Raw genomic sequence first — 26,898 nt, forward strand, 5'->3', positions numbered from 1 at the left:
TTGGTGAAAACGTGACTGGGTTGGATGCGACTGCCTGGAAACTCCGGACATGAATCTTGGAGTTGAAACTAAATCACCCTAATCATACCTTTCCTGTACGGCACTGTCCACGCCAACAGCTGTGCCACTTCCTTCGACTTTCATGGGCGTCACTTGGCGCCGCGACTCTGGTGGATGTGGGTGCAGGTGTTTGTGAGTCGTCCTGTTTTAACCCTTAGTTCAGACCCCGCAATCCCTGACTCTGGAGCAATCCCTCAAGGGGGTTCTGCTCTTGACTGTGACACTTGTACCTCCAGGCTTGCCGCCAAAATGCCGATCACTCCAAGATCTCTTCACCAGGGAATGCGATAGCCAAGTACATTGAATCCTTTTTATACGTACTGAGCTCCACAGGCTGAAGGTAATTTTCTGCGGCACGGTTCGTCCGCAATGCCATCGGCGGTCGGCCTTCCAAGAATGTCATGCCGGGGCAAGTGGCGGAAACGGTATTCCTTGCTTTAAGACGCCTCTTGCCAATGCAAATTGTCATGGTGTCAAACATAGGACGGCAGCCCTTTGATAACTGGCGGGGCCGGAGGACATTACGGCATCCTATAGTGATCAATGGTCACATGACATACTTGGGGTGATCTTGGTACTGAATAGACCAATCACATTTCCCTGTCGTATATCAAAGATATGGAACGATACTTCATGGCATGAAAATTGGGTGAGCGCCTGGATTCAAATAGATATTTCCTGAAGGCATGTAGTGTTGTAGATTCGAGTTTAGTTGGTCGTATGATCGGGTATCCGAGGGAACAGTAGTGTGAGAAAAAAAGCTAAGGTAACTAGAAAATATCCAGAGGCAGATTCTTCTAGGTTGCGATGCAAATTATATCCTATTCTATTTTTAGTCTCTAGCAGAAATACAGTAAAAAGCATTGCGGGGTCCGAAGACAGCAAAGTCTTATCACGACTACGATATATGTCCCCAGCTATCTGGCAAATCAGTCTGTAGTCTATGATAGCCTTTCTTTGCCTGATTCGGTCTATTGGCATTCCTCAAAAGTTACTTGCCGTATGCGTAATCATACTTGCAGGGATAAACTTACATTTTTTCATCCATATGACGATGCATGTATATGTAGGGATACGAGGTTGTGCGCACTCTGGTAAACTGCAGGAGGAGAACCCTCATTTGTACCGAGGATTGTTCCGATGCCATTCGAGACTGCCGCGCATCCAATGCTTCATTGCATCCAGGAACCGGTGCACATTCGACTGCTCGTGCAGAGCGAGTTGGGCAAAGCACCCACTTTCCAGGAACCTGGCCTCTGTGGTCTGGTATTGAGCCACATCCTGCTCGATCAGCTTCTGGGTGAGCTCTGTGGCCCTTTCCCAGGAACATTGCTCTTGCAGGGCAAGTACCAGCACCGCATTGTCGGTGTTGCCGGCCTGCGCCTCCTTCTGGACCGAGAAAATGTCATTCGTCATCGTAACCACATCGTCGGTATATTCTCGGAGACGAAGGAAGTCCGGGTTGCTGTGCACGCTGCTTGGAACCTCGAAGTCGCCGACTGCCTCCGCCCAGTCCAGGCAAATCTCCATCCCTCCTGCGGCTCGCCGCAGCTCCAGATACTCCGGGAAGGTGGGGACTATACCGCCGGCATTGTTCTTCGCTTCACGGTGGAAGGCGTCGAACAAGTCTTCCCAATGCCTGCGGTGCCGGGCCTTCAGGTCTTCGGACGAACGCTCATGGACACACAGCAGAAGACTCTTCCAAGCTGTCACCAGAGGATCCGCGGATGGCTCGGCACGGTTGCCATCCAGTATCTTGCGATAAGTGTTCAGGGTATGTTCAGTGGCCGCCGGGGAGGCTTGTCGAATGCCTTGTCTGTCGAGTGAGTCGTCCAGTAAAAAGGACCAGCCAATCAGATTCATTATCAGATCCAGATGAGGTCCGTGAACTGATGGGTACGTGTAGGCCACCAAAAGAGGAAAGTCTGCAGCCTCGTACGTTTTCTGGGCTGCTGGATCGCCGAGTAGCCCTGCCGTTTCGACCCATTGTGAATGATTTGCCTTTGCCCGAGCCAAATCTGCGTTGGTGGCAAGTCTAAAGGGAATATTGATTCTCGTATTGCTGCTCATCTTTTGAAGGGTTTGGTATCAGGGCAACCGCGAAAGAAAGATCCGGGTCTCTGTTCGACGATAGACATCTTGAACTCAAAACACCGGAGTAGTAGAACGAACGCGGAATCATTTATAGATGGTACCATGCTGATGCTGGAGCTTTTTACATTTGTATATTTCCGGATATTCCTGCAGCTAGTATACTGCCATCCAACTGAGTTCACAATCCGGCCTATGTGAGGACCTCTTCCGCTCATGTACCCGCTGACTCCTTGCATGCATAGTCTGTGAAAGGTTCACGCAGATCCTTGGAGTCTCTAGTTTTCACATAACAGGGGAAACTAGTCGTTTGGGACTGGCTGATGCTTGTAAGCATTGGTTTCAAGGTAGTAAACTATCAGAAAGTGCTTGCCCGGTGATCTGCTTAACCTGGTATACCAAATATGTATAACAATTTACTGAAAACCATGGGAAGCAGTGACGTAACTTGCTTCCAAGTTTGGCTAAGCACAGCCCGTGAGAATTCTTGTGTAACAACATAGCAAGAATACTCGATGTATTTGCAGTACAAATCGGACCCTATACTTTTCATCGACGATTCTGTCACCGCTATTCTGTCATGAAACAAAACCTGAGTTCGGAGATGTCCCTCGACTATGGCAACTCTCAGAGATTGCTCTTTTGATTCTTGCGCAGCAGCCAGCTGCATGCTGTGAAAGTGGTCGTGTTTTCTCTACCCAGTCTCCTTGTAATTTGTGTATGGTGAATAGTCTTGTGATGAACTTCATCTGTTTATTCCTTACATTCTCTGGCATTCCGCTGACATCATACTGCAGCTGCCAGCCTTCTCCGAAATCAATGTGGGTTCTTAGATCATCTACACTTCGCATGGGTTCAGAGAAACAGCGTATCTCTTTGCAAGTGTGACCAATATCCTGTCAGGGTTAGTCCCCTATACACATCAGATGCGTCCCTTAGCAGAGCCCTTGCCACCAATTGTCTTATATGCGGGGCCAGCTACTCGTTGATCTGCTCACTACCGTTTAGTTTCAGTAATATTCTCAGACGAGACTTTCCTGCTCTTACTATTATCTTCAACAACTGATCAATCATTTGCAGCTATCGCAGTGCATTCGTCTCAGCGGCTGGCATCGCACCCCTGATAAGTATGATCCTGATTGCTCTACTGGCTTTGGGAATTGTATGGCAATAACCCCACAACCTTACCAAACTGGTGCTCATTCTAATCCTGAAAGCTGATTGTTCTCCAATTGCTCTATAATGTACTTTGGCACCCACTGAAGGCTTACCCCGGGCCTACAACGGCCGCTGCCAGCCGAGCCCGCATCACGTATGTCACCATCACCGGGCAGAAGTCCGTCTGGCTGCAAAACCTACACCAGCGATACGGACCCGTTGTCCGGGTGGCGCCGAATGAGCTGAGCTACATGAAGCACGAAGCCGTGAGAGACATCTACGGGGGTGCTCATGCGAATGGACACTTACTCAATGATGATATCGTGTTCGCCGCATTCGAGAATGACAAAGCCACAATCCTGACCGCGGACGAAGACACTCATGCCCGATTCCGGCGGGTTTTCGCACAATTTTTTGCGAGACAGAATCTGACAGCCTTCGAGCCACTGTTCAATAAGTATTCCGCTCTTTTGGTTCGGCGGCTCGAAACAACGGAGCAGAATGCATTTGACATTGCTGAACTGTTCAGCTTCACGGTCTTCGACGTGATGGGTCATCTTCTCTTTGGCCAATCCCTCCAACTGCTCGAAAAGTCTGGCTGCATTGACTGGGCGAGGGGCCAGCCAGGTTGGATTCGCGCTTCGGTGACCGCGGCTGCGCTCACTGAATTTCCGATCGTCAAGGGCATATACCAATGGCTTCTCCGTGCGGCTATTCAGGAGCCAAGAAAGAGATACTTTGATTTCGCGAACAAGCTCATGCGTCAACGCCTCCACAAAGACGTCCATGATCCCGACCTGGTGGCTTTCGCCACGTCCCTCCCGAAGGCGGACCGTATCTCGGAGGAGGAGGTGACGCTGAATACCCCTATATTGATGCTCGCCGGCACGGAGACCATCTCTTGCCTTCTGAGTAGTCTTGTCGCGGACCTCCTGCGCCACCACGACGTCCTTCAGCGCCTGACGGCCGAGGTGCGCGCGACAATCTCCGATCCGAGTTTCATCTCGATCGCCGACGTCCGCAAACTAAAATACCTGGATGCGTGCATTAAAGAAGCCTTTCGGAGATACAATCCGGTGCCAGAGATCCTGCCTCGCGTTGTCGGCCCCGGAGGCACCCTCGTCGCCGGTCAGTGGGTCCCAGGCGGCACTCGGGTGTATGTATCTATGTACGCCACGTCGAATGCGAGCGAGTATTTCCACAACGCGGATCGATTTGAGCCAGATCGGTGGCTTGAGGATCCGCACGGATTGTATGCCGGTGATTGTCGAGCCGCGCTGCAGCCCTTCTCCGTCGGAAAGAGGTCCTGTATTGGACAAGAGTGAGTGTCTTTTCATGTTTCTTCCCTCTCACGCTCTCCTTTCACAGTGGCCACATTGATAATTGATCCCATGTTGACTTAACCGGTGGCCGAAGTATGACATATTACACGTTGCGGCTGTTGATGTGCAGCCTCCTCTGGCATTTCGACATCAGCTCCGAGCTCGATGTTGACGAGTGGTTGTCCGGCCAGAAAGCATGGGAGGTATGGAGACGGGCGCCGCTTCTTGTTCGAGTCGAGCAGAGGCCGAGCTCTTGATAATGGGAAGATGAATCAGGCTAGCTTGATTTTAGATTGAACCTACCTGCTATTTTGCCAGTCTCGAATGTATTGCTGTTGACGTCTAACCTGGCCGAAGATTATGGAAGGCGAGCAGAGGCACATATACCTATCCCTAATTCAGCCAACGTATGGCGCTGTGAGCTTACATTTAAGTGAAGGCAACCCTTGATCGGCCACGAAGCTGACCCGAGGAGAGGTAGACGGCACAAGCTTGGGAGGGATGAGATCATGGTCTCACGAGACGAGTGCACGAGGCCTATTGACAGCTATGTTATTGTACCATGGTTATCTTGCTTATGCAGATTCTCCAGCTAGAGCAGAGACTTTTATTAAGGCTGGTTACTGTCGGTTACTGTCGAGAGGCGAAGGCATGCCAGTGGAGCAATATTGTATCCCAGACATAGCAAGGCCTCCTATTATGTAGAAGTTGAGGAGGTATGAAAGCCATGAACATCAACAGAAATTTCGACTTTTGGCTCAGGCTTAGCAACGTGTGCAGCGTAAAAGGCACAGGATTAGAGGTGGACCGTGGATTTAGGCCAGATCACATTGGCGGGATACACGGTCTTACAAACCGAGAACTGGCAGAAAAAAGCATCCATGTTGAGTTCGGCTTGAGAGTCCCAACGAGCGAACTTCAAGCAGAGAGACAAAAGGCCAAACTCACAATGAGACCGTGCAAGAATGATATCAAGTGCATACATGTAAACACATCCATCTCATCTCCGTCATCAACTCATCAACTCAATCGCCTCATCTTCGCCATCCGCTAGACCATCATCACCCATCCACCGCATCGACAATCTGCATCCGCCCGAACACGATCCGCTTCGCTCTGATGCACAACTCAGCCAACCCTCTAGCAAGCGCCCGCGTTGGGGTCGTATTTAATCAAGAAGGGACCGTAAGTCTGAAGACTACCGCGCGGGCAGGCCTCAATCTCGGTTCTCAAGGCAGCGACGCAGTCAATGGAGGAAAGAATGGCCTTCGAGCCGGATTCGTTGGTCACCTCCCAGTTGACGCGGTTGCCCGACTGGAAATTGCTGCAGTGGGGACGGCTGGCGCCAGAGACGTAGATGCCCTCGAGGATGTCGCAGGCATTTACCGCCTCCTCGAGGATTTCGTGGCCGGTGGCGACAGAGCTGTACGACTCTCCGCCGCTGTAGCAGCCTTTGGCGGCGGCGAGGGGGGTAAGCACGGCGAGCGCGGTGGAGAAGAGGTAGGCAATGGTGCTGGGGGACATCATTTCGCTGGTGTATTGTTTTCAATTAGGTCTTTGTGCTGGTGGAATGGGAGAAGGACGAAATTATGAGGGATCTACCTTGATGGAATGAATTTGAGGGTTTGAGAATGGTTGCTTTCTTGATTGCTGAGGAAGTTGGAGGTTGGGCTTGCTGCTGCTGCTGCTGTTGCTGCTCTGTGAGTCGGATCTGGACAATTGAGCGGAGGAATCGACGGTCTTCTTATAGGCGAAAAGTCCTTGTATCGTCGAGAGTCTCGATGAGGTCTTGATATTCTTCTTTACACATGGCTTGCCTTATTTAGACTAGCGTGCAGCTTGGTATAGAACCCACGGATATCCTCCTTGTAGATTCGTCCCCACTTTCAGCCTCCGATCCTGCAGGAACGTTCAAGTCTGTCATCTGAGCATTTTCATCCTATTGGCTGTCTGTGCTCTTCACGATACCCGCAGATAGGCGGTGACAGTATAGGTGGATCCGCACACTTCAACTCAGCCCCCGTTTCGCAGCCTTTATCTGCATTATGCCAATTATAGCGTGCGTTGTCAGCAACCTGAACCATGCCCTGCAGAGATCCATATTTAGAAATCCCGTAGAGGAGCGATGATTCAATTGGATTGCTCGGTTCGAGAATGGACCCTGCACAGCCGCATAGCTGTCTTGCAAGAAAAAAAAAAAAAAAAAAAAAAAAAAAAAAAAGGCACATACGATTAACAGGAGATTGGAAGGAAGGCTTGCTCATCTGCCTCATATATGCTTCAGTCACGCACCGGTTGGTTGCCCCAAGGAATTGGTTTCTAGTGTCTGTGGGCTTCGTATAGGCTGGCTTGGTTTTCAAGCCCCCATGCACCCTTATTCAACCCATTGCCAGTTCGTCGACTCCTTCCCCATTTTCATTCTCTCTAACTTGCCTCGCCCCACACCCGCCTCGCGCGACAGTGCATGATGGCAGGCGACTACCTGCGCAGCAGCTCCCCCTGCTCCTCGAACTGCTCATACACAATCCAAATCCCCAGCTCCCGCCTCGCATGCACATCCACCGACGCTCCGAACCTCCACACCTGGGTCAACAAAACCTACAAGCAGAGCCTAACATGGACAAACGCATACATTTACCTCGCCTCACCGAACTACCGTGCGCGCACGAGGAGCACCAAATACGCATTCGACTTCGCGCTGCGCCGGGTGGACCCCACAACGGGAGGCACGTAACAGAGCATCTCGTGTCGCGCGCACGAGGCCGTCTACACGGTGCACCTAAAGTACACGGGGGACGTGCAGCAGGCGACAGTAGCAACAGTAACCTTCGATGGCGGCACACTGAACAGCTGAGGCCTCTACGATGATTTCGCCATGGTGCTGGCGTCGAACGACCGTTTCGCCGTGTTCAACGCCACGACGACCGGAACCACGGGCCAGAATGTGACGGAGCAGTCTCGGCGGGCGAGTCTGGCGGCGGTGCAGGATACGCTGGTGCTGGAGTGGGCGGGGTATATCGATATATTCGGTGCGAGCCTCCCACTGCTGTTGTGAATCGGTGATACCTTTCTGGATAGTTCCGATTACTGACTGGATACCGGAAATAAATAGTGCTACACTCCCAACCAGCGGCCAACACCCTGATCGCCCTGACGAGCCTCTACCGCGGCCCCGCCAAGCAGCCCGTCTTCACCCTCACCCCGGCCGCCCTGCAGTCGCTACTACAAAACATCACCCTCTCGCTGCTCACCCTCCTCCAGGCCACGACCACGACCACCGTCACCAAGACCATCACCGTCAACGTCTACCGCTTCCCCCACCCGGCGCGTTTGGTCACCCCGTACTTCGTTGCGTTGGCCATGGCCGGGCGGGCACGCGCTCGTGCGGAACGGCATCTCGGCGCGCACGACGGGCTTGTTCCAGACGCTGTGTGCGACGCGCGGGCGTGAGCGGTTGGATGGTCTGGCGGTGCGGGGGTGCTTTGGGGGCCGCGAGAATGTGCCGGATAAACTGAGGGATTTCGAGGTGATGTTCGGGGTGATGCGGACGAGGGATGGGTCGCGTGTGGCGGGGCTGGGGGTGGTTAAGGGGAGCTTGTGAGGTCGGTAGTATGTAATAGTTCTGTCCAGGTGTATGGCTCGACAGATGCTTCACATTTTGGGTTGGTTGTTTGGACAGAAGAGAGCATCATACTGATAGCAAGTACACCTAGACTAACCTATTCTTAAGGATTCTTGACGCCTTCAGAAAGAGGAAGAGGAAACATGCAAAAAGAGACAAAAAAGAACACACACCAACAGACAAAAATATTCTCTGAATGAACAACCTCCTCCATAAATCCATCCGGCCTAGCTAAGTTGCTCCCACGCGTCCTTGAAACACTCCCCCCTTTTAGCGTACATGCAGAAGCAAAGCAAAACTCCGTTCAGTTTAAGTATAGAAGCGCCAAGGGCAACCCCTCTCACCTGATACAATCCACCCGCCGGTACGAACTCAGTCCTTCATCCAAATGAACAGTCCCAAGTCCAGCCCCAACTGAAACAACGACACAAGACAGGAGATATAGGCCAGCGCCGACGCATTAGGCTGTCGGGCGTTCAAGTAGGCCAGCGCGAGGTCCGCCGCCGCGAGCGCAAGAATAAGCGATCGACTTCTGGTCGGGCTGGAGAGCGGAGCTAGATTGCCACCACCGAAGACTATCAAGGATCCGATCCATGCAACGAGCAAGGACAATGCGGGAAGTAGCACAAGCGGCACATCGAGACCGACTGTGGCGTGGGTGTGGAGGAGCTGCGCGAGACGCATCGTGAGACTCATGATGAGCAGGCTGATTGTCACGTAGCTGCGGATCATGTTTTGCTCGGGCGAGGAGACTGCTGCCATTTTGGGTAGGTGTTCGGATGAATGGCTTATGAGTGAGTGGATGGCGGTAATAATCAGATTTGTGATGGAAGAATATTTTAGTTATCTCAAAGTTGTTAAGGATGGGTGATTTGAGCGAACTGACTGGACCGATGTAGTGGAAACTGAGTCAACGGTAGGTAGTTACTAAATAGGATTGAGTCAACATTCAAATAGGTAGGCACGGTGCTAGAAATGGAAGGATAGAGCCTGCAGCGGTGGTCAGGCTGACACTGCAAGCACGAACACTGCCGGTAGTATTAGACTCTACCAACCACCTCATGCGCACTCGGCTGCGTCAGCAGTATGGAGGCCAGGGAGACTTTCGCTGCGACGAGCCCAAAAACCAAAGATTGGTTTCTTGTTCACTCCGGAGGAGAATGCAGTCGTGTTGATGCCCCAGGCAGCTAATGCCACGGCCCAGATGCCTAGCAGCGCGGATGACCGGAGGCCGCGCGCCATTATCACATCAAGCTTTTCGGCAGCGGAGGTGGGCGGGTGCAAAGGGGGTCGATGAAGGAGCTGCGTGAGTTGTGTGACTGGGCACCTGATGCCTAAGCTGATTGTCGCGTGGCTGCCGGCCTTCTGGTGTGGGCCGATGAAGGGCCAATGTTGGGGTTTCGTGCCCAGAAACCCTTCATCCCAAGCGGGCCACACGGGGGAATACGCGCCGTAGCCAAGCTTAGCAATGATTCGATACTGATCCTTGAAGGTGTCACCGATGCGGACTGGATAGTATCGCTTCTGATGGTAGTACGGTAAAGTTTGCTCTTCGATCAGATCATTTCTACCCATTTTGCTTAGATATCGAACACATGAGAGGGGAGCAATGGCTGAGCTCAGCCGTGGCAGTCGAGATAGCCGTGGGGATGTGAGCGCCAGACGCATGGTGGGCGGTGGGGAAGTTGGGTTGAGGAGGGACATAACAGACGTGGTCTGGTGTTACTTGGCTGGCGCAAAAGATACTGGGCAAGTGCGGGCCCCTAGTACCCCATGGTGAAAGCTTAAGAGACACACACTAAGAGACATCCACTAAGTTAATGATATTGTCTCCCCTCCTAACTTGAGCTAAGTAGTTTAGTACAGTACCTGAGAATGTTGTTGGAACAAAGTTCACACTGATGCAGGCTGCTGACCATCCGACCTGTCGTACTCGCGTGGACCCCGGGCTTACCGATTGGCGGCTGGCGATATCACTCAGCTCATGCATAGATTGCCTGCTCTGAGTTACACATACACTTGCTGTCAACACCAATGCGGTGATTAAGCTCAAGTGATCTCAAGCCACCGTTCTAGATCTTCTAAACGCGGTCATGAATTATATTGCGTCATCGCATAGAATCAACTTGAGTCTTAGGAATTACCTCAATTTGTGACCCAGTGGTGCACTTCCTGGAATGAACTGTGCACTCTCACTGCGTGCAATCGATATTTCAAGAACGTCCACGTGTGTATTTGTATTTATCTCAATGGAATTTATATGCACTGGCCCGAATGAACCACAGGTATTAAATGAAGCTAAGTGTAACTGAACCGTTGCTTTGAAAAGCCGAAATCTTTCGAATAAAGGCACCCATTCACATCGCGTAGTTCCTGCTACAAACCCAAAAGGAAAGATGTCACAGTCAGAACAGCAACTAGATTATACATTATCTTCGCTATACTAATCAAGCAAATTGCGATAACTTGCTTCCGCTTCGAACATAAACAGCAATATCTCATATCCGAAGATGGTCTTTGGTGCGACAACAGTAAACCCCCACAGCAATCAACAAATCACGATGATTAGCCCGAGTACCGTACCACTCACTCATCCTGCAGCTGAAGGATATCCATCGTCTTCTCCCACAGCTTCTTCTGCCCCTCCACATCAAACGCCCAGGACGCATACCCAGGGCCCCACCTCCCGCTAGCCGGGTCGTGCTCATCCGTCACCACCTGGCAATTATCCAGATATTTCCCACCCTGTCCCTCCAGCTCCGCCGCGACAGCCGCCACAACGGTCGTGGCGGCGCCCTGGGCGGGACTCTTGAAGTGGCGCATGAACTCGCGATCGGCATTCCACGCCGCAATCTGGTCCTCGGACATGTGGCGCGCCAGGTCGGTCTGGATGCCGCCGGGGTGCAGACTGAGACCATGGAGGCCCTGGGCCCCGTACCGCCGCTCGATCTCATTGGCCAGCCAGACCACAGCGGTCTTGCTCTGCCCGTACGCCTTCCAGGGCTCGTACTCCCCGCCCTCCAAGTTCAGATTGTCGAGGTGGACGTTGCCGAACCGATGGCCCACGGACGACACCATGACAACGCGCGAGTGGAACGCGGGCGTCGACGACGCCAGCAGCAGCGGCTTCAGCAGCTGGAACAGCAGGAAGTGGGCCACGTAGTTGCTGCCGAACTGCACCTCGAGCCCGTCCGCCGTCCGGCCCTCGGGGCACGCCATCACGCCCGCGTTCGCGATCAGGATGTGCAGGGCGCTGGTGCGCGACTGCAGGTCTGCCGCGCAGGCGCGCACGGAGTCCAGCGAGTCGAGGTCCAGGTGCAGGAGACGCACCCGGGGGCTGCTGGCGATGTCGCCCAGGTTCTTGATCGCTTTCGCGGTGTCGCGCACCGTCAGGTAGAGCGTCGCGCCGGTCGTGTGCAGGGCGCGCGCGGTCTCCACGCCGATCCCCGAGGAGCAACCTGTGATCAGAATGGTTTTGCCCGTGAGCTTGTCGCGGAGGTTTTGATCGTCGATGATGGTCTGCGCCGTGGGACGGGCGTCGCCTGGGCCGTTGGGGGATGCATGGGCAGCGGCGTATTTGGAGGTCATGGTTGCGGTCACGGGTGGTAGATTGGTTGTTGGAGGGTCGATGGCTGTTGATGAGGATGTACAGAATATTGAATATGAGAAAGACGTATCTTAAAACCCTCAAGCCAGGAATCTACGTTCGATTTTATACCGTGCTTGGGCAGACCCAACTGTATGGTTGACCACCCGGGCTTTAGAGTTCCTGGTTGATGACACCTCTATTCCCGCTTAACTCCACAGTGTACAGTGCCGAACCATAGATCACACAGTCCCAGAACCACTAGACCACATAACCCCGGATGACATTCCAAGGTCCAGCCTCACCCCTAGAGCCGTATTTAGTTGCGGGTTGACCTGGAACGGACAGGTGCTATCGCTGGCTGATGACACTCATCTACAGTAGTACTTCCGCTTTATCTCCAGAGTGGGGCCTATATCCGCCGATCGCCCATCAACCGATCAATATCCTTTTACAGCACCTGCTAATCTCTTTTGGTCCCTCGTGGCTCTTGATTTGGTCTACAATATCGTATGACTCCGGTGATCAGCTGAAAAGCACGAGCTCCCGGTGGCTATGTGAGTTGGTTCACGATCTCGTAAATGTTCTCGAATGATGACGCGCATGGACACACCACTGTGGGCACCTGGCATCGGAGCCTAGGGCATCCACTCATCTGAGTGCTATTGCGGAAACCTACGGGCGGTGAGCCCAAGGGGCTAATCAAGAGCCACGGACCCTCGTGTCATCCCGGGTTCTCAAAGCGCCGCGGGCACGGAAGTTTAACTCCGCTCCGGAGCGTTATTTCCGGCTCTTTGCGGAGAGAGCCTGGAGAAGCCCAGAGAGAATGCGATTACTCAAGTTCTCGGCACAGACCTATCTTCCTCATCCAAAACTATGATAGTTACCGTAGGATATATGAGTCTCTGTTGGAAAGAAGGAGTCTTTTCTGGTTTTGGTGAAAAGGCATCTATCAATATCAGTATTGACGAGACGAATCCGTATACAGTGGCGGCAGGTAACTTGATTCTTGATCGGGTACATAAGATTACAAATCTGGGCCAGAACCTATCAACAACCTGCACTCATTAGATTGCTCTGATTGACATGTTTTACAGTATAGAACCTACGCCACATCTACTGCCCAAACACATCACCTGGGGTTTGACGAAATGATGAAGAAATGTATAATATACCCGTGAGATAAAACATCGGAGTGTCCATGACAATCCTGAAAATCGCCAGCGAAAAATAAAAAGCCGAAAAAAAGATTGATATATAAAAGCCCGTAAATCATCCTCCATTGACCATCACCCGATCTCACCGATGGTTCCTAAGCGTTGTGACACCGACAAAGCACTCAAGCGTTGACCTTGGACGCCAAGAAGTTCGCCGCATCGCCGGCATCCAGCCCGTAGGTCAGATGCGCGGCCGTCACGATCAGCGTCGCGTCGCAGACCAGATCGCCCATCGCGCAGTACACCTTGACATCGTCCTTGGGGTAGTTGGGGATCTGGCCGTGGTCCTGGACGTTGCGGGTGAACCCGAACAGCACCACGCCCTTGATCTGGTCGCGCACGGAGGAGCTGACCGCCTGCACCGCGTTGTCGATGACGGCGCTTCCTTGACTGTTTGACCGGGGATATTAGCCATGTCGGACCATAGGTTCGCGGCAGGGTGCGTGTCTTGATTCGGAAGATCGCCAAGAACCAGGGAGATGCATACCTGTATCCACCAGCCACGATCTTCGTGTTCGGACACTTGGAAGCCGCCTGCTCGAAGATGCTCTTGGCCGCGGAGATGGCCCCCGGGTCGGTGTTCTGCGGCAGGGCATTCTGCATCAGTCCGGCGGTGTAGAGGCCGCCGACACCCTGGCAGGCGACCTTGTCGGCGCCAAGCTTGGACTTCAGGGCGGTGCAGAGGGGAGGTCCGATGACGGAACCCTGTTTTGTGGGTCAGCTTCTGGGGATGCGTTGTAGAGTGCGAAGGAGGGAGGAAGAGCAGGATCTAAGGGGCAGGGCGCTACTTACCATGTTACCCAATTCCGTGGAGCCACGAGCAAAGACCAGGGTGACGTCCTTGCAGGAGCCGGACGTGAGATCATTCGAGTCCATGAACTGACGGGTTTGGAGTTGGCCGGCCTCCGTGGCAGGGGCAGGGACGGGGCTTGCTACGGCCAGCGTAGCAAGGGCACCAACGAGGAGGGACTTGAGAGGGGCCATTATTCCAATGAGATACAAGTTATGGTTGAACGAGAGGATGGTAAGTGAAAGAGTGTATCGATAGACTGTAACGAAAGAGTGAATATGATAGAATTGCGCTGCTGCCTCGTCTGCTTTAGCCGTCAAAGTCTGGGAGAACCAGGATGGATATATACTGTTATTCCCAGGCAGCAACGGCCGGCTACCTCGGCATTGCGGATTCAGCTGTTATCTATCAAACTGACACATCGCATCCCTTTGGCACGCAAAAGCAAAGATGTCGCAAAATTGGGACGTGGTGAAACATTTTCTGACGGAAGTCTGGAAGGCATTCCCTGTTGAAGGGAGTTGTTTCAGATGCACGGACGAGAAAACCAAAGCGGCAGGGTCCGGACCCTGATCGAGACTCGAAGCGGGTTGGTTTCCCGATGGATGTGGAGCAATTGGCGCTTCATCGAAGGGGAATGGAGCTCAAAGAACCTAAATTGAGTTTGAGGCGGAGATCAACGTTCGAGCCCTGAACCATGAAACGGTAGGGTTCGTGAAACTCCGGAGTTCAGCCGAGACGAAAAACAACCAGCCGCTGGAAACCCAAAAACGAGACCCTTGGCTTAGTGCAGGGACTCCAGTCCTTTTGAGACAGATGCGACCGGGGTTTTAGTGCTTAGGTTAGTTTCGAGACTTGCAAAATATGATAGAACAGCAACACAGGGACACTGCAAGAACATCATGAATTTTGTCATTGACTGGGGATGTGCATGGTATTCAAATCTCGTCCATATGGGTCGGGATGATCGTCGGCCTAAGATCAACATTTTCCTGCAGATCCATGGTGCGGTGCCATAGAATGATATGGTGGCATCGCCTATCACAGCCACGTGCTGGAGGGAAGTACTGCGGACGCTCCCGAGGGCCGAAGAAATTGCGTGACTAACTTATCATCGATGAGTCAGGCCCGAGGGCGCATGGTGCTTGGTGAGCAATCGTGTTATAACTGGGCGAAATGTACTCCGTGGTCCGGGCACCTGATCTTAAAGGATTGACCCATCCCAACGAAAATAAAGGAGTGCTTGGACACAGAGGAGCCACTACTTAGGTCTAAGTGGCGGCCGTGTTTGATGATGGTTTTGAGTTCAGATGTCATCGAAGGTGAATTGATGGTTTCAGAGTTGTACAACACAGTGGACAAGAGAAGGGAGGCAACTTTAAGTACTTGAATGCAGGAGTGTGTTCTATATATGCCCAAGCTGTCACGTACACGACGTTGTACCCCCGAGCCCGACCGTCCACTCTGCCAAGCCTGCCTGAATGGAACCGGCTTAGAGATGACCCTTGAACCATGCAGGAAGGTTGCGTTCTGAAACGGAAAGACTGGAGAGTCTTAATTGGTACCAGCAAGCTGCTCGTAGGTATAACTACTGTCAGCACCGCTACACCCGCCCACCATGCTGCTACCATTATACTGTCGTCTAACCCCTTTCACACCTACGGCTTCCTTGCAGTCTGTTTCTCACCTAGCTCGCCCTCCCTAGCTTTGCTCAGTACTCCTCTTCCTCTTTCTTTTCTTTTCAGCTTATAAGTACGCTTGGGCCCCTACAGCATTCATCCACATCCCGACCACCAAACAACCATGCAACACGAGCAGCCGGTACAGAACACCACTTCCGACAGCCAGGAGAGATTGAGATCAGTCTCACCAACCTTGCCAAGAATAACACGCTTGCCAAGAAACCCTCACCCGATGTTTCGGCACCACCGAGGCCAACAATTACCGTGGTGATAACAGCACCCTGCTCTGCAGCCAGGCCTCACCTCACGTTCTGTCGAATCTGAGGTCCAAGGCCCATGACCAATACTGTTTCCATGCATGGCCAAGCGTCTGACACGAGACTTTTGAGGCCACCCCTTGAGTTCCATCAGTGACTTTATGATCTATTCCCATTCTGGTTAGAGATACGAATACGTCTTCCGTGCCGCCGTACGACCTTATGCAGGGTCCCGTCCGCCTTCTCCGCTACCGGTGTTGTCGGGACGCCTTCGACGGAAAATCTCGCGTGGTTGCGGGAGACTTCGGGATACCGATGACCTTGACGATGCACGACCAGGGTGCGCTCGATGCCCAAGGCATACTCAATCTTGGGCATTGGGACCGGCGGAAAATCAGGCTGTGCGGATGAAAAGGTACACTTGTGTTCTCCTCGATGAGCCTTGCAACTGGAGAGGTGCAGATTTTGGTGCTATGTTGCGGAACCCACGACAAGCCGTTTTTCGCCGACCGGAGACAGCTCGCTTTCACTGACGCGGGTTTTGCGGATCGAGGCAGAGAATGTCTGCGGTGACGGGCACCCGTGGCTGGTGGTTTCTGTGCGAATTCTGTACTGGGGCTCATCGCGTCATAGCGGTAACGGGGGGAGCCAACTTTTGTTGTGGAGATGGAAGGAAGTTTCCTGCCTTGCATGAGTGCAATTATGGAGAGCGAAACTGGTGGAAATCAGGGTCATACCCGTACGAGTGGGAAGAACCCCGTGGAGAATCGTCTCCGAGCTCTCGCTGTGCCGAGTTAATGGGGTAATTGCAACCGCTGGCTGGGGGTTAGAACTACCTGTTATGGGGGGACTACCCCACACCCAGCCGAAAGAGTCGGGGAAAATGGGCAGAACCGGCAGAAACGGCAGAAACGGCAAGGCAGACGAGGGAAGTTGCGGAGTGCGGAGACTGGGCTGGAGCCGAAAACTCGCCTCCGTCGGTCGGCTCGGCTGCGGCTTGGCTCAATCCGGCAAGGCGGTGGATACCCCAGGCTCAGTGTCCCTATACAACGGGCAATAACATCATCAGTTCGACTCATTGCCATCTGTCCTTCTCAACTGCCAAGAACTTGTTCTCTGCCGTCCCCGCAACTCCCATATAAACCGGCCTGGCTCCCACCTTCTCACTGGGACTTTTGATCGCTGCTTCTTCTCCAAAGTCACATCTCTTGAATACGTTGCAATCATGAGACGACTCTCTCTGCTGCTGCTTGGTTGTCTGAATGCCCTTGTGGCAGACGCCACTACGGCCGTTAACCGCTCCTCGCTTCTGACCTATGCGTCCAAGCCCCGCGTCTTCGTTCTCTCGGACATCTCCAATGAGCCCGATGACACAGAATCCTTTGTGCGATTCCTGCTCTACAGCAATCAGTTCCAGATCGAAGGCATGACGGCCGTCACTTCCACCTGGCTGAAAGACAGTGTGTATCCCGAGCAGATCTCGGCAGTGGTCGATGCATATGCCGAGGTGGTGGACAACCTGAACCAGCACACTTCACCGTCCTCCCCATACCCCTCAGCGGAGTACCTCCACAGTGTTGTCAAGTCCGGCCCAGCTGTAAGCATTCCATCCGTCGTTACACGAACCCCACTAATCAAATCCAGGTTTACGGAATGCAAGGCGTTGGTCCCGGCCAAAACCTCAGTTCCGGCGCAGAGCTGCTGCTGAACCGACTCCGCCAACCGGTCGATGAACCCCTGTGGGTCCTCGGGTGGGGCGGGGTGAACGTGCTTGCCGAGACCCTGTACTACATCCAGCACAACTTCAACGCGACCGAGGCGGCCCGTCTCCGCGGCCAGCTGCGCGTCTACACCATCTCCGACCAGGACGACAGCGGTCTGTGGATCCGGGAGCAATTCCCTGACATCTTCTACATCGCCTCCATGCACGGCTGGAACCAGTACGGCCTGGCCGCCTGGGCCGCCATCTCCGGCGAGGAATACTACAATTTCGACGTCGGTGGCCCGGACTTCACCAAGGTGTCCGCCGCCTGGCTGAAGAAGAACATCCAGATCGGGACCTACGGCAAGGAGTACCCGGACTACAAGTTCATCATGGAGGGGGACACCCCGACGTTCTTGTATCTCATCCAGAACGGTCTGGGCGTGCGCGAGCAGCCCGACTACGGATCCTGGGGCGGCCGCTACTCCCTGGTGGATCTCTCGCAGCAGGTGAAGTACCGGCAGTACAGCGACGCCGCCGACCGGGTCATCGGCCAGAACAACCGGACCTACACCTCCAACCACGCGGCTATCTGGCGGTGGAGAGACGCGTATCAGAATGACTTTGCCGCCCGCATGCAGTGGGCCCTCCCCGCCAACGAGAGCAAGGCCAACCACCACCCTGTGGTCGTGGTCAACGAGCATGCCGACCTCACCCCGCTGGTCATCGCCTCGACGCCCAATGCGACCGTGACGCTGGATGCGTCCGGGACTTACGATCCCGACCGTGACAGCCTCTCGTTCCGGTGGTTCCAGTACAAGGAGCCCGGCTCGACGGATTGGAACGTGGACAACCAGATCCCGACGTTGAACTTCACAGTTTCTGGGAACGGACAGCGTGCACAGGTCACGATTCCCGGCGCGGATGTGGTTTGCGACGGCAAGAGCTCCAACGCCTCCGGCTGCTGGACCCTCCACCTCGTCTTGGAGGTCACCGACCACGGCGCGATCCCGCTGACGACCTACAAGCGCGTGCTGTTCGAGACGACGAACACCACTCGGTCGGAGTGACTAGTGCAGGATACAACGGTGTGGGAAAAATGGGAGGTTCACGATTGGGTGGAGTATGACATCGATTTGGAGGACTATTGGGTCGGTGAGGACTGGGAGGAACCGATCTTGGGCCGCGATTGCCCTTGTGGAAGGGGACATGACGAAGTCGATGAACACAACGAGTAGATAGTTCCCTTGTTTCATTAAATAACTGTATAAATATCAATCGACCTATATTTTCTCATTAGGCGAGCATTCCATCACAGATTAGGGTAAGGACAATATCCCCAACCACACCCCTCAAACCAAGCCCACCTGCAACCATCCATCCCCTTCACAAATCCAAACATCCATCCATCACTACCCACCCCCTCCCCTCCCAAATTCCACCAACTCACAAACCCCCCCGCAAAGCCCTCACAACCTCAAACCCCCGTAGATAATTCCCCCGCTGCCTCCCCACAAACTCCATCCCCACCCTCTCCCCCTGCCACCAAACCACCCCGGCCCGCACCTCCTCCTCCGTCGCCCACACAAACGCATCATGCTCGGCGGGCTCGAGCCTGATCCCTCCGCCCCGTCCGCCACCATCACCATGACCCTCCACCCTCACCCGCCCATCAACCTCCTCCCCCTGCACCCCCTCGCCCCCCGATCGCGTCACGGAGGGAGGCTCCACCTCCACCAGAAACGTAAACTTGACCACCTTCCGGACCCCATCCGCCCGCACCACCTCCCACGCATCCACCCCGACCAGCGCCCGGAACCGTGAGACCCGCAGCCCCGTCTCCTCGTACACCTCGCGGGCCGCGCCGGCGAGGACGGAGCCGTCGGTGGCGTCGCAGGAGCCGCCGGGGGCTTCCCACCGGCCCGGGTAGGAGTCGGTTGGGGCGCGGCGGAGGAGGAGGATGCGTTGTTTTTCGGGGGGTTGAGTGGGGAGTATTGTTGTTGTTGTTGTTGTTGTTGTTGATGGTGGTGGTGGTGGTGGTGAACGGTTCGGGGCGAAGATTAAGGCGCCGGTTACGATGTGCGTGGTTCGGGTGAGGGTGTGGGGGTGGGGGTGGTGTGGGGTGGTGAGGAAGGTTGGGAGGGGGAGGGTGTACGGGTCTAGGGTCGGGGAGTGGGTGAAGGTTTTTGTGGAGGGTGGTGGTGGCGGTGGCATTTTGGGGTTTGTGGTTGTGGTGATGATGGTGATGATATTTTGGTATAGGATAGATGAGTGGGGATGCTGGAGGTGATTGTTGGGGAGAAGAGTGGGATATGTCCGGGGAGAGGTGTTTTTTTTCTGTATGCAGCTTGAGTGGTGGGGTTGTGGGTCGGAGATTAGTGGGGGTGGATTGGTTGGTGGGCTGTGTACCTGGGCTCCAGGCTGGATCTTCAACTTACCTACTCAGTACTCCGTAGTTCGCCGGATAGCGGAGGGGTTTGAGAGAGCGGCGGCAGTACGACTGCAGGTCCCCTCAGCTGCAGAATTCAGACTGTAAGGAATCAATACATACTAGGTAGACATTTGTATAGGAGTAGGTAAGGCTCATGAAGATACTGAAAGGACAAGGTGACTCTCCGGCACATCGATTGCCAAGAGCCCCGGTGGCTCCCGTGGCTAGTGCAGTGGTGGAAAAGCTGTTCCACAGCCACAGGAGCCACAGGGGCTTTCTGGCATCCCGCGCAGGAATCACGTTGGGCAGAGCTGGACTAAGGATCGAAATTCCTACGAGGTGCACACGGTACTAGATGACAGTGACATTGAACGTTGTAGAGGCAATGGTAGAGGGGTGCTATGTGGGCGGAACGGGCTTACATGCACTATGACCACGGCCCCCGGCCGCTTTGTACAGGTTTTCTGTCAATTGGGTTGTTTTCGTATCCATCCAAAACCGAAAGAGCAAAGACGATAGCAAAGAAGAGGAGGTGCGTGGAGGGAGGGGGGCGCGGGTGGGGCAAGAAACATCAGCAGATCAGAACACCCGGTTGAACAGGAAAGCAGATAGGCGAAGGCAGAAGAGAGCGCACAGTAGCGTGGGCAAGTTGGCGAACAGGCGGCTAGAGAGGCCAGGCCAAAGGCCGAGGCAGTGAACGAGCAGAAGAGCGACCAGGAGGCTGAAAGGAACCAAGAAATGCTTGCGGAAGAAGGGACCGGACAGACGCCTGCGCAAGCGACCAAACCAAGTCCTGACTTGGCGGCCAGGGCGTGCTGCCTCGCGTGCTTTCCGGCCGTGCATCTCCAGATACGCCTGCATGTAGGCCAAGTCACGCAGGTCTGCAGTTTCGGGGTCATCATCCGGAAATTCCTCGGCCCTTTGCCCCCGAATACCTTCGAAGTCGATCAGCCAAGCATCGCGGTTGCCGTCGACCACCACATTGCCCGGCTGGAGGTCTCGCACATAACACCGATGCTGTTGCAGGGCTCGAACAGCGGTCGAGATCTGAGCCAACCACTTCTGGCACTCGGCTGGGTCTTCCACTCGCCCCGATTCGACCAGATCCCACAACGGGGTCCCCGGATGGATATAGGTCATGATAATCCCCGCGTACGGCGTACCCGCCCCCAGGATCCCTTCGAGCTTGGGCACGCGCAGGACTCCTCCGCTCGGCAACGCGGCCACTTTCCTCAGCATTTCGGCCTCGTCAACCAGACAGGCGTTGTTCCGGGCCGGTTTGTAGAGCAAGGTGATCCCATTGATCGTGACTGCAAACACGCGGTGATGGTGTAGGCCGCGAAAGTCCTCGACATCCGAGAACGCAAAGAGAGGAACCCCCTCCATGACCTGCTGCGCACGGCTCGTCGCCATCAATTTATTCCAGTCGACCGACGCGCTGTGGTCCGGACATGGGCACGGACAGGGCTCGACCCTCGCGGCGTTCTCGTTGTCTGGGTCGGGCAGCATCTGGAAGGCAAGGTGGGTACGAGCAAGATATGCGTCCAGAGTCTGGGGACGGGGGCGACGCAACTCGGCTGTGAAAATGACTTCAAGGTGTGGATACACCAGCCTAACGAGGTCGTGGAAGGACCTGGCGATGTACAAATCGGTGCATTGGTGGAGAAAGGGGCGGATCGGTGACCCTTCCTTCCCTGCCCCCTTCGTCTTCTCACCATCGGACGTCGTCGGGGGCTCAGGAACATCCCAGACGAGGAAGAATTCACTGTCAATGCCGGATGATGGGTGAAAACTCTTGTTACACGCAAAGATGACGCCGATGTAGGTAGTCCGAAGAGTCCCTTGGTCTGCAATGTGGCCGTTAGAGCTGTATCTGGCTTCGTACGCAACCTTTCGAGTAGAAGTCTTGTAACCCTCGAGGTAGATCACTTCGTCGTGGGACGTTTCTATTGCATATTGATGCATGATCAGCCTGGAATGTCCACCCCCATTCAGCTCGCTAGATGAATGAGATGATGAAATCACCTACTCCAATTTTGCTGGTCGAATTGGGCGTCGGGATCTGAGCACCACAGTTCCATCCTCGTGGGATCAGGCTTGCCAGCTCTGGATGTCGCCTGGGCTGTAGGCTCGGAAAGAGAGGGGCTTGGGCAGTTGAAGTGTGTGAGGTCGATCGCTGGGTAGACGAGATGGAGAAGTGAAGACGTTTGGGGTGCTCGGTGCATATGTCTTATACCTGGGTGGGATGAAAAAATCTAATTTTACCAGACTGCAAAGAGGATAATGGCATCTTTGACATACGTAAGTGACAAAGGTACAGCCCAGTTGCTTGTACAGAACGGAGAGTGGATGATTGAGTGGACCAAACTTTGTTGGTGTTCAATGCGGTGGCATCGCCCACTGCTCTGAGCGGACATACATGAGTCCTTTGTCTTAGGATCCGGGAGGCTGAATGCCGCCCCCCGCCCCAACTTAATCAGGTCAATCAATCTCTCTCCAGCCTCGAGTAGTCTGCCAAGCGAATAAGCTAAGGTAGTTATTGCGCTTGGTTCACCTACTTACTCTGTGTTATTTTCAGCTTGAGGGATTCTTTCTCGGAATGGGGAAGGCTGGATACCCCAAGTTAATCCGGTCGATTATCCTCCTCTGACATTCCATCAAGTGCCTACAAGTCTTCATCACGGTTGATTTACCTGTTCATCCATTTTTATTTCTAATTTAGAATTCGTATTTCTGAGTTCAAGACACAGCCTGTGTGGAGGATTTGTTGATTCCTTTCCCTTCTCATTCCCACGTAGGTCGATTGCAACGACCAGCTCAGAAAGCATAACTTGACTCCCGATATGAGTCTTGTCTGTCCCCTCCATCACGGTGGTGGCTGTGTGAAGTGTCTTTGACTGGATTGTTGATGCGTAGAAATGGCTAGTAGCCAGATTGACTGTAGCGGGGCGGTACTGCCGGACGGAGTCGTCAAAAATATCGATCGGTTAGAACATGCTTAAAATGTGACAAGTCCCCTTCCCTGATCGCTGCTTACAAGGAAAGTCCATCTACAAGTTCCAAACCACTTCTTTTCTGTCTAATCAATTCCTAGCGTCACGCTGCAAACCAAAAACACAATGAATCCTCTTGAGTCTCTTCTTGGGATCGTGCTCTCAATCCTGTCATCCTTTCGAAGACCTACGCGTGCAGTCATGTTTTCTTGGAGCCAGATCTCAAACACATACGACCACAGGGTGTGGAAAATAGGGCTTCCCGTCCGCTCAGCCGTACTCAAGCCACACGCCGGGAGGTTAGTAGTTGGGTGGGTGACCACCAGCGAATCCCTTCTGTTGTATGTTTTTGCCTCTTGTCTTTCTTTTATGGATGGATACTTCCTTTTCATCTATTTTCCTCACACCGTTGTTTTCCGAGAAACACAGCGAAAGTCCTGCCGGTGACGGGTCGCTGCCGACACATCTTTGCACTACTCATGCTGCCTGTCGATCCTCCTCCTTTTGCCTCCCTTTCCTTAAGCTACCCATGCTGATGCGGCAGAATCGCGAGTTACCTTTCAACTCCGATGAACGATCCTCATTCCATGCTGCATTTTACGGTACCCTGATCTGCACCCATCGGCGCAACGAGGGCACCGGGGTTGTTGGTAACATGTAATCAACCGAATCGAACCTCGCTCGTCTAGAATGTAACACCACCGCCCGACAGGTTTCCTTCCCGTTTGAAAGGTGAGTGCTCTTCCACCACGCTCGCTGCCCATCTACTTCGATGGCGTTCCACGCGCGGCCCTGCCCAGTCCACAAAGTCTCACAACCCCAGTCTAGAAAGCACCACTACTCCTTCAGTCTACAGAGAATCAGTGGCCCCCTCACAGGTGATTCTTGTTGTCCCGGATATGTCAAAGCAATTTGTTTCAAGAGTAACCCACTGCAGCACACCCCTCTGGTGTTATGACTGCGCGGGCATCCGATCGGGTCCTTAGATCAATCTTCGCGGCCAACATCTCTCCCAATAGCTCAGTCGAACATCGAGCTGGTCGGCCCACTATCGTCCTAGAAGGCACCTATTCTCATAAGATCGTACTGTGCAAGTCGTAGAGGCCAGTGAGCCTAATACGAAGCTTGGTTCCTGGAGCGTTCGTTTCATCGAGTCACCTGCCCTGGAAAATCACCCCGACAATGCAAAGATGCCGAAAACAAAGCCTTTCTGTCCGACCATCCATTCCCTCCCACATATTCTGGATGAAATTATTGGTGTGAGGATGGCCGGGGTTTCAGTGACATCACTCTGGGAGAGGGTGGTGGTGGTTGCGACGCCGGCTGCGTGGGCATCCTGAACGGCCCGGATGCCCCCATCGTCGTTAAGCCAGGCCTCCACGCGTCATGCAGTACAATACCTCATGCGGTGCTTTACCACAGCTCTGGACGCCTGCTACCAGCAGTGCACCATCTCCCGGAAAGCTTCCACGCAACCATCAACGGCAAAGTCACGGCAGCACGAACGCATGAACATGACGTTCCACATCCTGACCCCCCTAGTCGTGTGGGAGGCATACCCTCGGTGCTTATTGATCGACTTTCTTCGCGAGTCCTACAGCGCTGATATCGCTCAGATCGTTGAGATCGCTGAAATCCTTCGCCCCCCTTCCCCCCTTTCCCAAACCCCTACAACGACGTCCCGTACGACGCCCACGTAGACCGCGGTCTGACCCTTATAGACACTGAGCGACTCTAAGTTCGCCGTCTGCGGCGCGAGAATGTACACGGCGAGTTTGTTTTGGTACCTTGTCGCCCCGATCACCTACTCCAAGCTCCTGGACTAATATCCTCAAAAGAAACGTTGGGTTCGATAGACTGGTATACCTATGTGCTATATACAATCATGTTACGATCCTTCTCGAGGATGAATGACATGCTGGATAAAACGCCGCAGCGACTCCGCCTCCAGAAACTCGAATGGGACCACTTGTACTTTGGCCTCTGTCTCCAGCCAATTGCAGAAGGCAGTGGCAATCAGAGAGTCGACTCCGAGGGCTGCGACCGGGGCATCGAGGTCAATTTCGTCAGCTTCCACGGCGAGGAGACTGGCTATTTGCTCTGCGGCAATATCGAACAGAAACAGAGATCCAGTATTCACCTTGATCGGAGAATGATCTGTTCCGGCAGCCAAGGCTTGGACAAAGTTTGGATCGCACTCTTCCAAGGGAGAATTTGCGGGAAGAGGCGAGCTCCAGTATGCATTCGAGCCACCAGGGGTGGTCGGCTCTGTCTGAGCAGTACCGTCACCCGAGGATGAAGAGTACACACTCCCGGTCCCGGGTTTTGGGTGCTGATTCCGTCCCTCTGCCTGAGCGGGGTCTGGGAAGACTGATCGAAAGCCTGTCAGGATCTGGGTCTCGACTGCGTCCGCGACCCAAGGTCTACACTCGAGCTCCAGCGACGTAAGTGGGAGCCCAAAACGAGACCGGTGGCGAGCCAAGCGCTTGGCCATCGCGGCAGCAGGAGTGTCCTTCTCGTGGTAGACGAGGAAAAAGTCCAACTGCAGCGTGGCGGTGCTCTGGTGTAGATTCTGCATCCCCGCGGCGTGGTATAGAACATCCCCGAGATCATCAGGCTTGAATGACACAATTAGTCACAACGTCATGGAAGGTCATGCAAGGCACTTACTACCGCGTCCGTCTGGTCGTAGATCACACCTCCGATGCGACGGCCTTCCGTGGTCCAGAGCCCGACTACTGTCTTCAGACGATCAACCTGAGACAGGCCGTCTGTGTAGAGAAGCACCGTGGCTTCAGCAGCTTGGAGATTCTGGACTATGTTCGCGAGAGCTGCGTTCGGACCCGTGGACTCAGTGATGAAGATGAACGTGCGTGCGCCGGCTTTCTGCATCTCCGGGGCAAGAACACCGGCCACGCTCGCCGTCTTTCCAACGAAGACGTACGCGGCCACGGAGCTGAGAGATATCGCTGCCATCTGGTCTATTCTTTCTGATTGTTCGAATGAGGCGGGTGTGCGTGACTGCTCAACGTGGATTAGGTTGCTGCACAGGGTGATTCAGAACATTTCAGGATGATTGTGTTTATACTTACCAGACACGACCTCATCTCCTGCACTTTATGTCAAGCTGGACACAACAGCCGGTGGCGACAAGCATGGGATGCGCACAGCCGGTTCCAACCGCCCCCGGCAGTAGGGCTCAACATAAACAATGCACCGCCGTGAGGCCCAACCCATCGTCTACTCTCACACAATTCCTTCACTTTCAAGACACAATCCCAAGTACCCGCAATGTCAGCTACTGTGCCCAAGTCCAACCTACCCCAACCCACCTCCGAGAACATCTTGCACCTATACCCAGACGTCCAACCGCTGGACGTCTCAGCCAACAAGGCCCTCGCATCCGCCACGCGCACCGGGGACCCGCCACCAAGCCAAGATGCATTGATGGAGGAAATCTGCATCGTTGTCGACGAGGAAGATAGGGAAATCGGCATGGCCAGCAAGAGAGTCTGTAAGTCACGCGTGGAAAATATCCTTTTCCCTTCTCAAACCACCAGCTGATATCCCAACCCACCCATCACGTCCAGGCCACCAACTCGCCAACATCGACCGCGGCCTCCTCCATCGAGCCTTTTCCGTTCTCCTATTCGACACCCAGAACCGCCTCCTGATCCACCAGCGCGCCAGCCACAAGATCACCCTGCCCAACCAGTGGACCAACACGTGCTGCTCCCACCCGCTGGCAGTCGCGACGGAAACCGGCGGCATCGCGGGATCCCGGCGCGCGGCGCAGCGCAAGCTCCAGCACGAGCTGGGCGTCACCCCGGACGACGTCGCGCTCGGGTCGTTGCATTTCGCCACGCGGATGCACTACCGGTGCCTTGGTGACGCGCGCTGGGGAGAGCATGAGAGTAAGCCAGCCGTCCTCTATTTTTCTTTCTTGTGGGGAAAAGGGAAGGGGGCGGCAATTGGGGGGCGGCAATT

The 26,898-nt window shown here is 54.1% G+C and overlaps 13 protein-coding genes across 13 annotated transcripts; 4 read left to right on the forward strand and 9 right to left on the reverse strand.

Annotated features, from left to right (window-relative positions):
- Positions 1 to 1,176: 1,176 nt before the first annotated feature.
- Positions 1,177 to 2,130, reverse strand: BO72DRAFT_393093 (pentalenene synthase; the record flags this gene model as incomplete). The annotated part of the gene is made up of 1 exon (XM_040941921.1): positions 1,177 to 2,130. The coding sequence occupies one exon, from the start codon at positions 2,128 to 2,130 to the stop codon at positions 1,177 to 1,179; it is 954 nt and encodes a 317-aa protein (XP_040795006.1).
- A 1,150-nt stretch (positions 2,131 to 3,280) lies between these two features.
- Positions 3,281 to 5,166, forward strand: BO72DRAFT_505164 (cytochrome P450; the record flags this gene model as incomplete). The annotated part of the gene is made up of 3 exons (XM_040949174.1): positions 3,281 to 3,313; positions 3,369 to 4,630; positions 4,726 to 5,166. The coding sequence occupies 3 exons, from the start codon at positions 3,281 to 3,283 to the stop codon at positions 4,886 to 4,888; spliced, it is 1,458 nt and encodes a 485-aa protein (XP_040795007.1). The 3' UTR covers positions 4,889 to 5,166.
- A 331-nt stretch (positions 5,167 to 5,497) lies between these two features.
- BO72DRAFT_38441 (uncharacterized protein) lies at positions 5,498 to 6,290 on the reverse strand. The gene is made up of 2 exons (XM_040941551.1): positions 6,234 to 6,290; positions 5,498 to 6,162 (listed from the first exon to the last, which is right to left on the reverse strand). Exon 2 carries the CDS (start codon positions 6,156 to 6,158, stop codon positions 5,772 to 5,774), a length of 387 nt encoding a protein of 128 aa, XP_040795008.1. The 5' UTR covers positions 6,159 to 6,162; positions 6,234 to 6,290; the 3' UTR covers positions 5,498 to 5,771.
- An 808-nt stretch (positions 6,291 to 7,098) lies between these two features.
- Positions 7,099 to 8,081, forward strand: BO72DRAFT_533074 (uncharacterized protein; the record flags this gene model as incomplete). Its single annotated transcript, XM_040950479.1, has 3 exons — positions 7,099 to 7,288; positions 7,487 to 7,660; positions 7,762 to 8,081. The coding sequence occupies 3 exons, from the start codon at positions 7,099 to 7,101 to the stop codon at positions 8,079 to 8,081; spliced, it is 684 nt and encodes a 227-aa protein (XP_040795009.1).
- Positions 8,082 to 8,625: 544 nt separating this feature from the next.
- Positions 8,626 to 9,015, reverse strand: BO72DRAFT_502342 (uncharacterized protein; the record flags this gene model as incomplete). The annotated part of the gene is made up of 1 exon (XM_040949055.1): positions 8,626 to 9,015. One exon carries the CDS (start codon positions 9,013 to 9,015, stop codon positions 8,626 to 8,628), a length of 390 nt encoding a protein of 129 aa, XP_040795010.1.
- An 85-nt stretch (positions 9,016 to 9,100) lies between these two features.
- BO72DRAFT_505167 (uncharacterized protein) lies at positions 9,101 to 9,828 on the reverse strand (the record flags this gene model as incomplete). Its single annotated transcript, XM_040949175.1, has 1 exon — positions 9,101 to 9,828. The coding sequence occupies one exon, from the start codon at positions 9,826 to 9,828 to the stop codon at positions 9,313 to 9,315; it is 516 nt and encodes a 171-aa protein (XP_040795011.1). The 3' UTR covers positions 9,101 to 9,312.
- A 1,011-nt stretch (positions 9,829 to 10,839) lies between these two features.
- On the reverse strand, positions 10,840 to 11,915 carry BO72DRAFT_442964 (NAD(P)-binding protein; the record flags this gene model as incomplete). Its single annotated transcript, XM_040943541.1, has 1 exon — positions 10,840 to 11,915. Exon 1 carries the CDS (start codon positions 11,839 to 11,841, stop codon positions 10,840 to 10,842), a length of 1,002 nt encoding a protein of 333 aa, XP_040795012.1. The 5' UTR covers positions 11,842 to 11,915.
- A 1,263-nt stretch (positions 11,916 to 13,178) lies between these two features.
- On the reverse strand, positions 13,179 to 14,040 carry BO72DRAFT_393109 (cutinase family protein; the record flags this gene model as incomplete). Its single annotated transcript, XM_040941923.1, has 3 exons — positions 13,179 to 13,446; positions 13,544 to 13,761; positions 13,849 to 14,040. The coding sequence occupies 3 exons, from the start codon at positions 14,038 to 14,040 to the stop codon at positions 13,179 to 13,181; spliced, it is 678 nt and encodes a 225-aa protein (XP_040795013.1).
- Positions 14,041 to 16,744: 2,704 nt separating this feature from the next.
- BO72DRAFT_38483 (DUF1593-domain-containing protein) lies at positions 16,745 to 18,678 on the forward strand. The gene is made up of 2 exons (XM_040941565.1): positions 16,745 to 17,382; positions 17,430 to 18,678. The coding sequence occupies exons 1-2, from the start codon at positions 17,011 to 17,013 to the stop codon at positions 18,555 to 18,557; spliced, it is 1,500 nt and encodes a 499-aa protein (XP_040795014.1). The 5' UTR covers positions 16,745 to 17,010; the 3' UTR covers positions 18,558 to 18,678.
- A 363-nt stretch (positions 18,679 to 19,041) lies between these two features.
- On the reverse strand, positions 19,042 to 19,781 carry BO72DRAFT_418086 (NUDIX hydrolase; the record flags this gene model as incomplete). Its single annotated transcript, XM_040942620.1, has 2 exons — positions 19,204 to 19,781; positions 19,042 to 19,140 (listed from the first exon to the last, which is right to left on the reverse strand). Coding segments are annotated over exons 1-2 (597 nt in total), but the record flags the coding sequence as incomplete, so codon positions are not given.
- Positions 19,782 to 20,497: 716 nt separating this feature from the next.
- BO72DRAFT_505193 (uncharacterized protein) lies at positions 20,498 to 22,623 on the reverse strand (the record flags this gene model as incomplete). Its single annotated transcript, XM_040949176.1, has 5 exons — positions 20,498 to 21,864; positions 21,948 to 22,154; positions 22,338 to 22,429; positions 22,481 to 22,527; positions 22,612 to 22,623. The coding sequence occupies 5 exons, from the start codon at positions 22,621 to 22,623 to the stop codon at positions 20,498 to 20,500; spliced, it is 1,725 nt and encodes a 574-aa protein (XP_040795016.1).
- A 2,088-nt stretch (positions 22,624 to 24,711) lies between these two features.
- BO72DRAFT_505202 (beta-ketoacyl reductase) lies at positions 24,712 to 26,465 on the reverse strand (the record flags this gene model as incomplete). Its single annotated transcript, XM_040949177.1, has 4 exons — positions 26,004 to 26,465; positions 25,582 to 25,932; positions 24,887 to 25,528; positions 24,712 to 24,777 (listed from the first exon to the last, which is right to left on the reverse strand). Exons 1-4 carry the CDS (start codon positions 26,016 to 26,018, stop codon positions 24,712 to 24,714), a joined length of 1,074 nt encoding a protein of 357 aa, XP_040795017.1. The 5' UTR covers positions 26,019 to 26,465.
- Positions 26,161 to 26,824, forward strand: BO72DRAFT_418088 (Isopentenyldiphosphate isomerase; the record flags this gene model as incomplete). The annotated part of the gene is made up of 2 exons (XM_040942621.1): positions 26,161 to 26,425; positions 26,502 to 26,824. Coding segments are annotated over exons 1-2 (546 nt in total), but the record flags the coding sequence as incomplete, so codon positions are not given.
- Positions 26,825 to 26,898: the final 74 nt, after the last annotated feature.

Source organism: Aspergillus fijiensis, assembly GCF_003184825.1.
Source record: "Aspergillus fijiensis CBS 313.89 unplaced genomic scaffold BO72scaffold_121, whole genome shotgun sequence".
In the NCBI taxonomy this organism is placed as follows: domain Eukaryota; kingdom Fungi; phylum Ascomycota; class Eurotiomycetes; order Eurotiales; family Aspergillaceae; genus Aspergillus; species Aspergillus fijiensis.

What these genes read in the sequence shown, in the direction of transcription:
- BO72DRAFT_38483 (XM_040941565.1), top strand. Translation starts at nt 17,011, where the DNA reads ATGAGACGACTCTCTCTGCTGCTGCTTGGTTGTCTGAATGCCCTTGTG. An exon ending in TTGTCAAGTCCGGCCCAGCT is followed by an intron (nt 17,383 to 17,429) that starts GTAAGCATTCCA and finishes AATCAAATCCAG; the next exon opens with GTTTACGGAATGCAAGGCGT.
- BO72DRAFT_38441 (XM_040941551.1), bottom strand. Translation starts at nt 6,158, where the DNA reads ATGATGTCCCCCAGCACCATTGCCTACCTCTTCTCCACCGCGCTCGCC.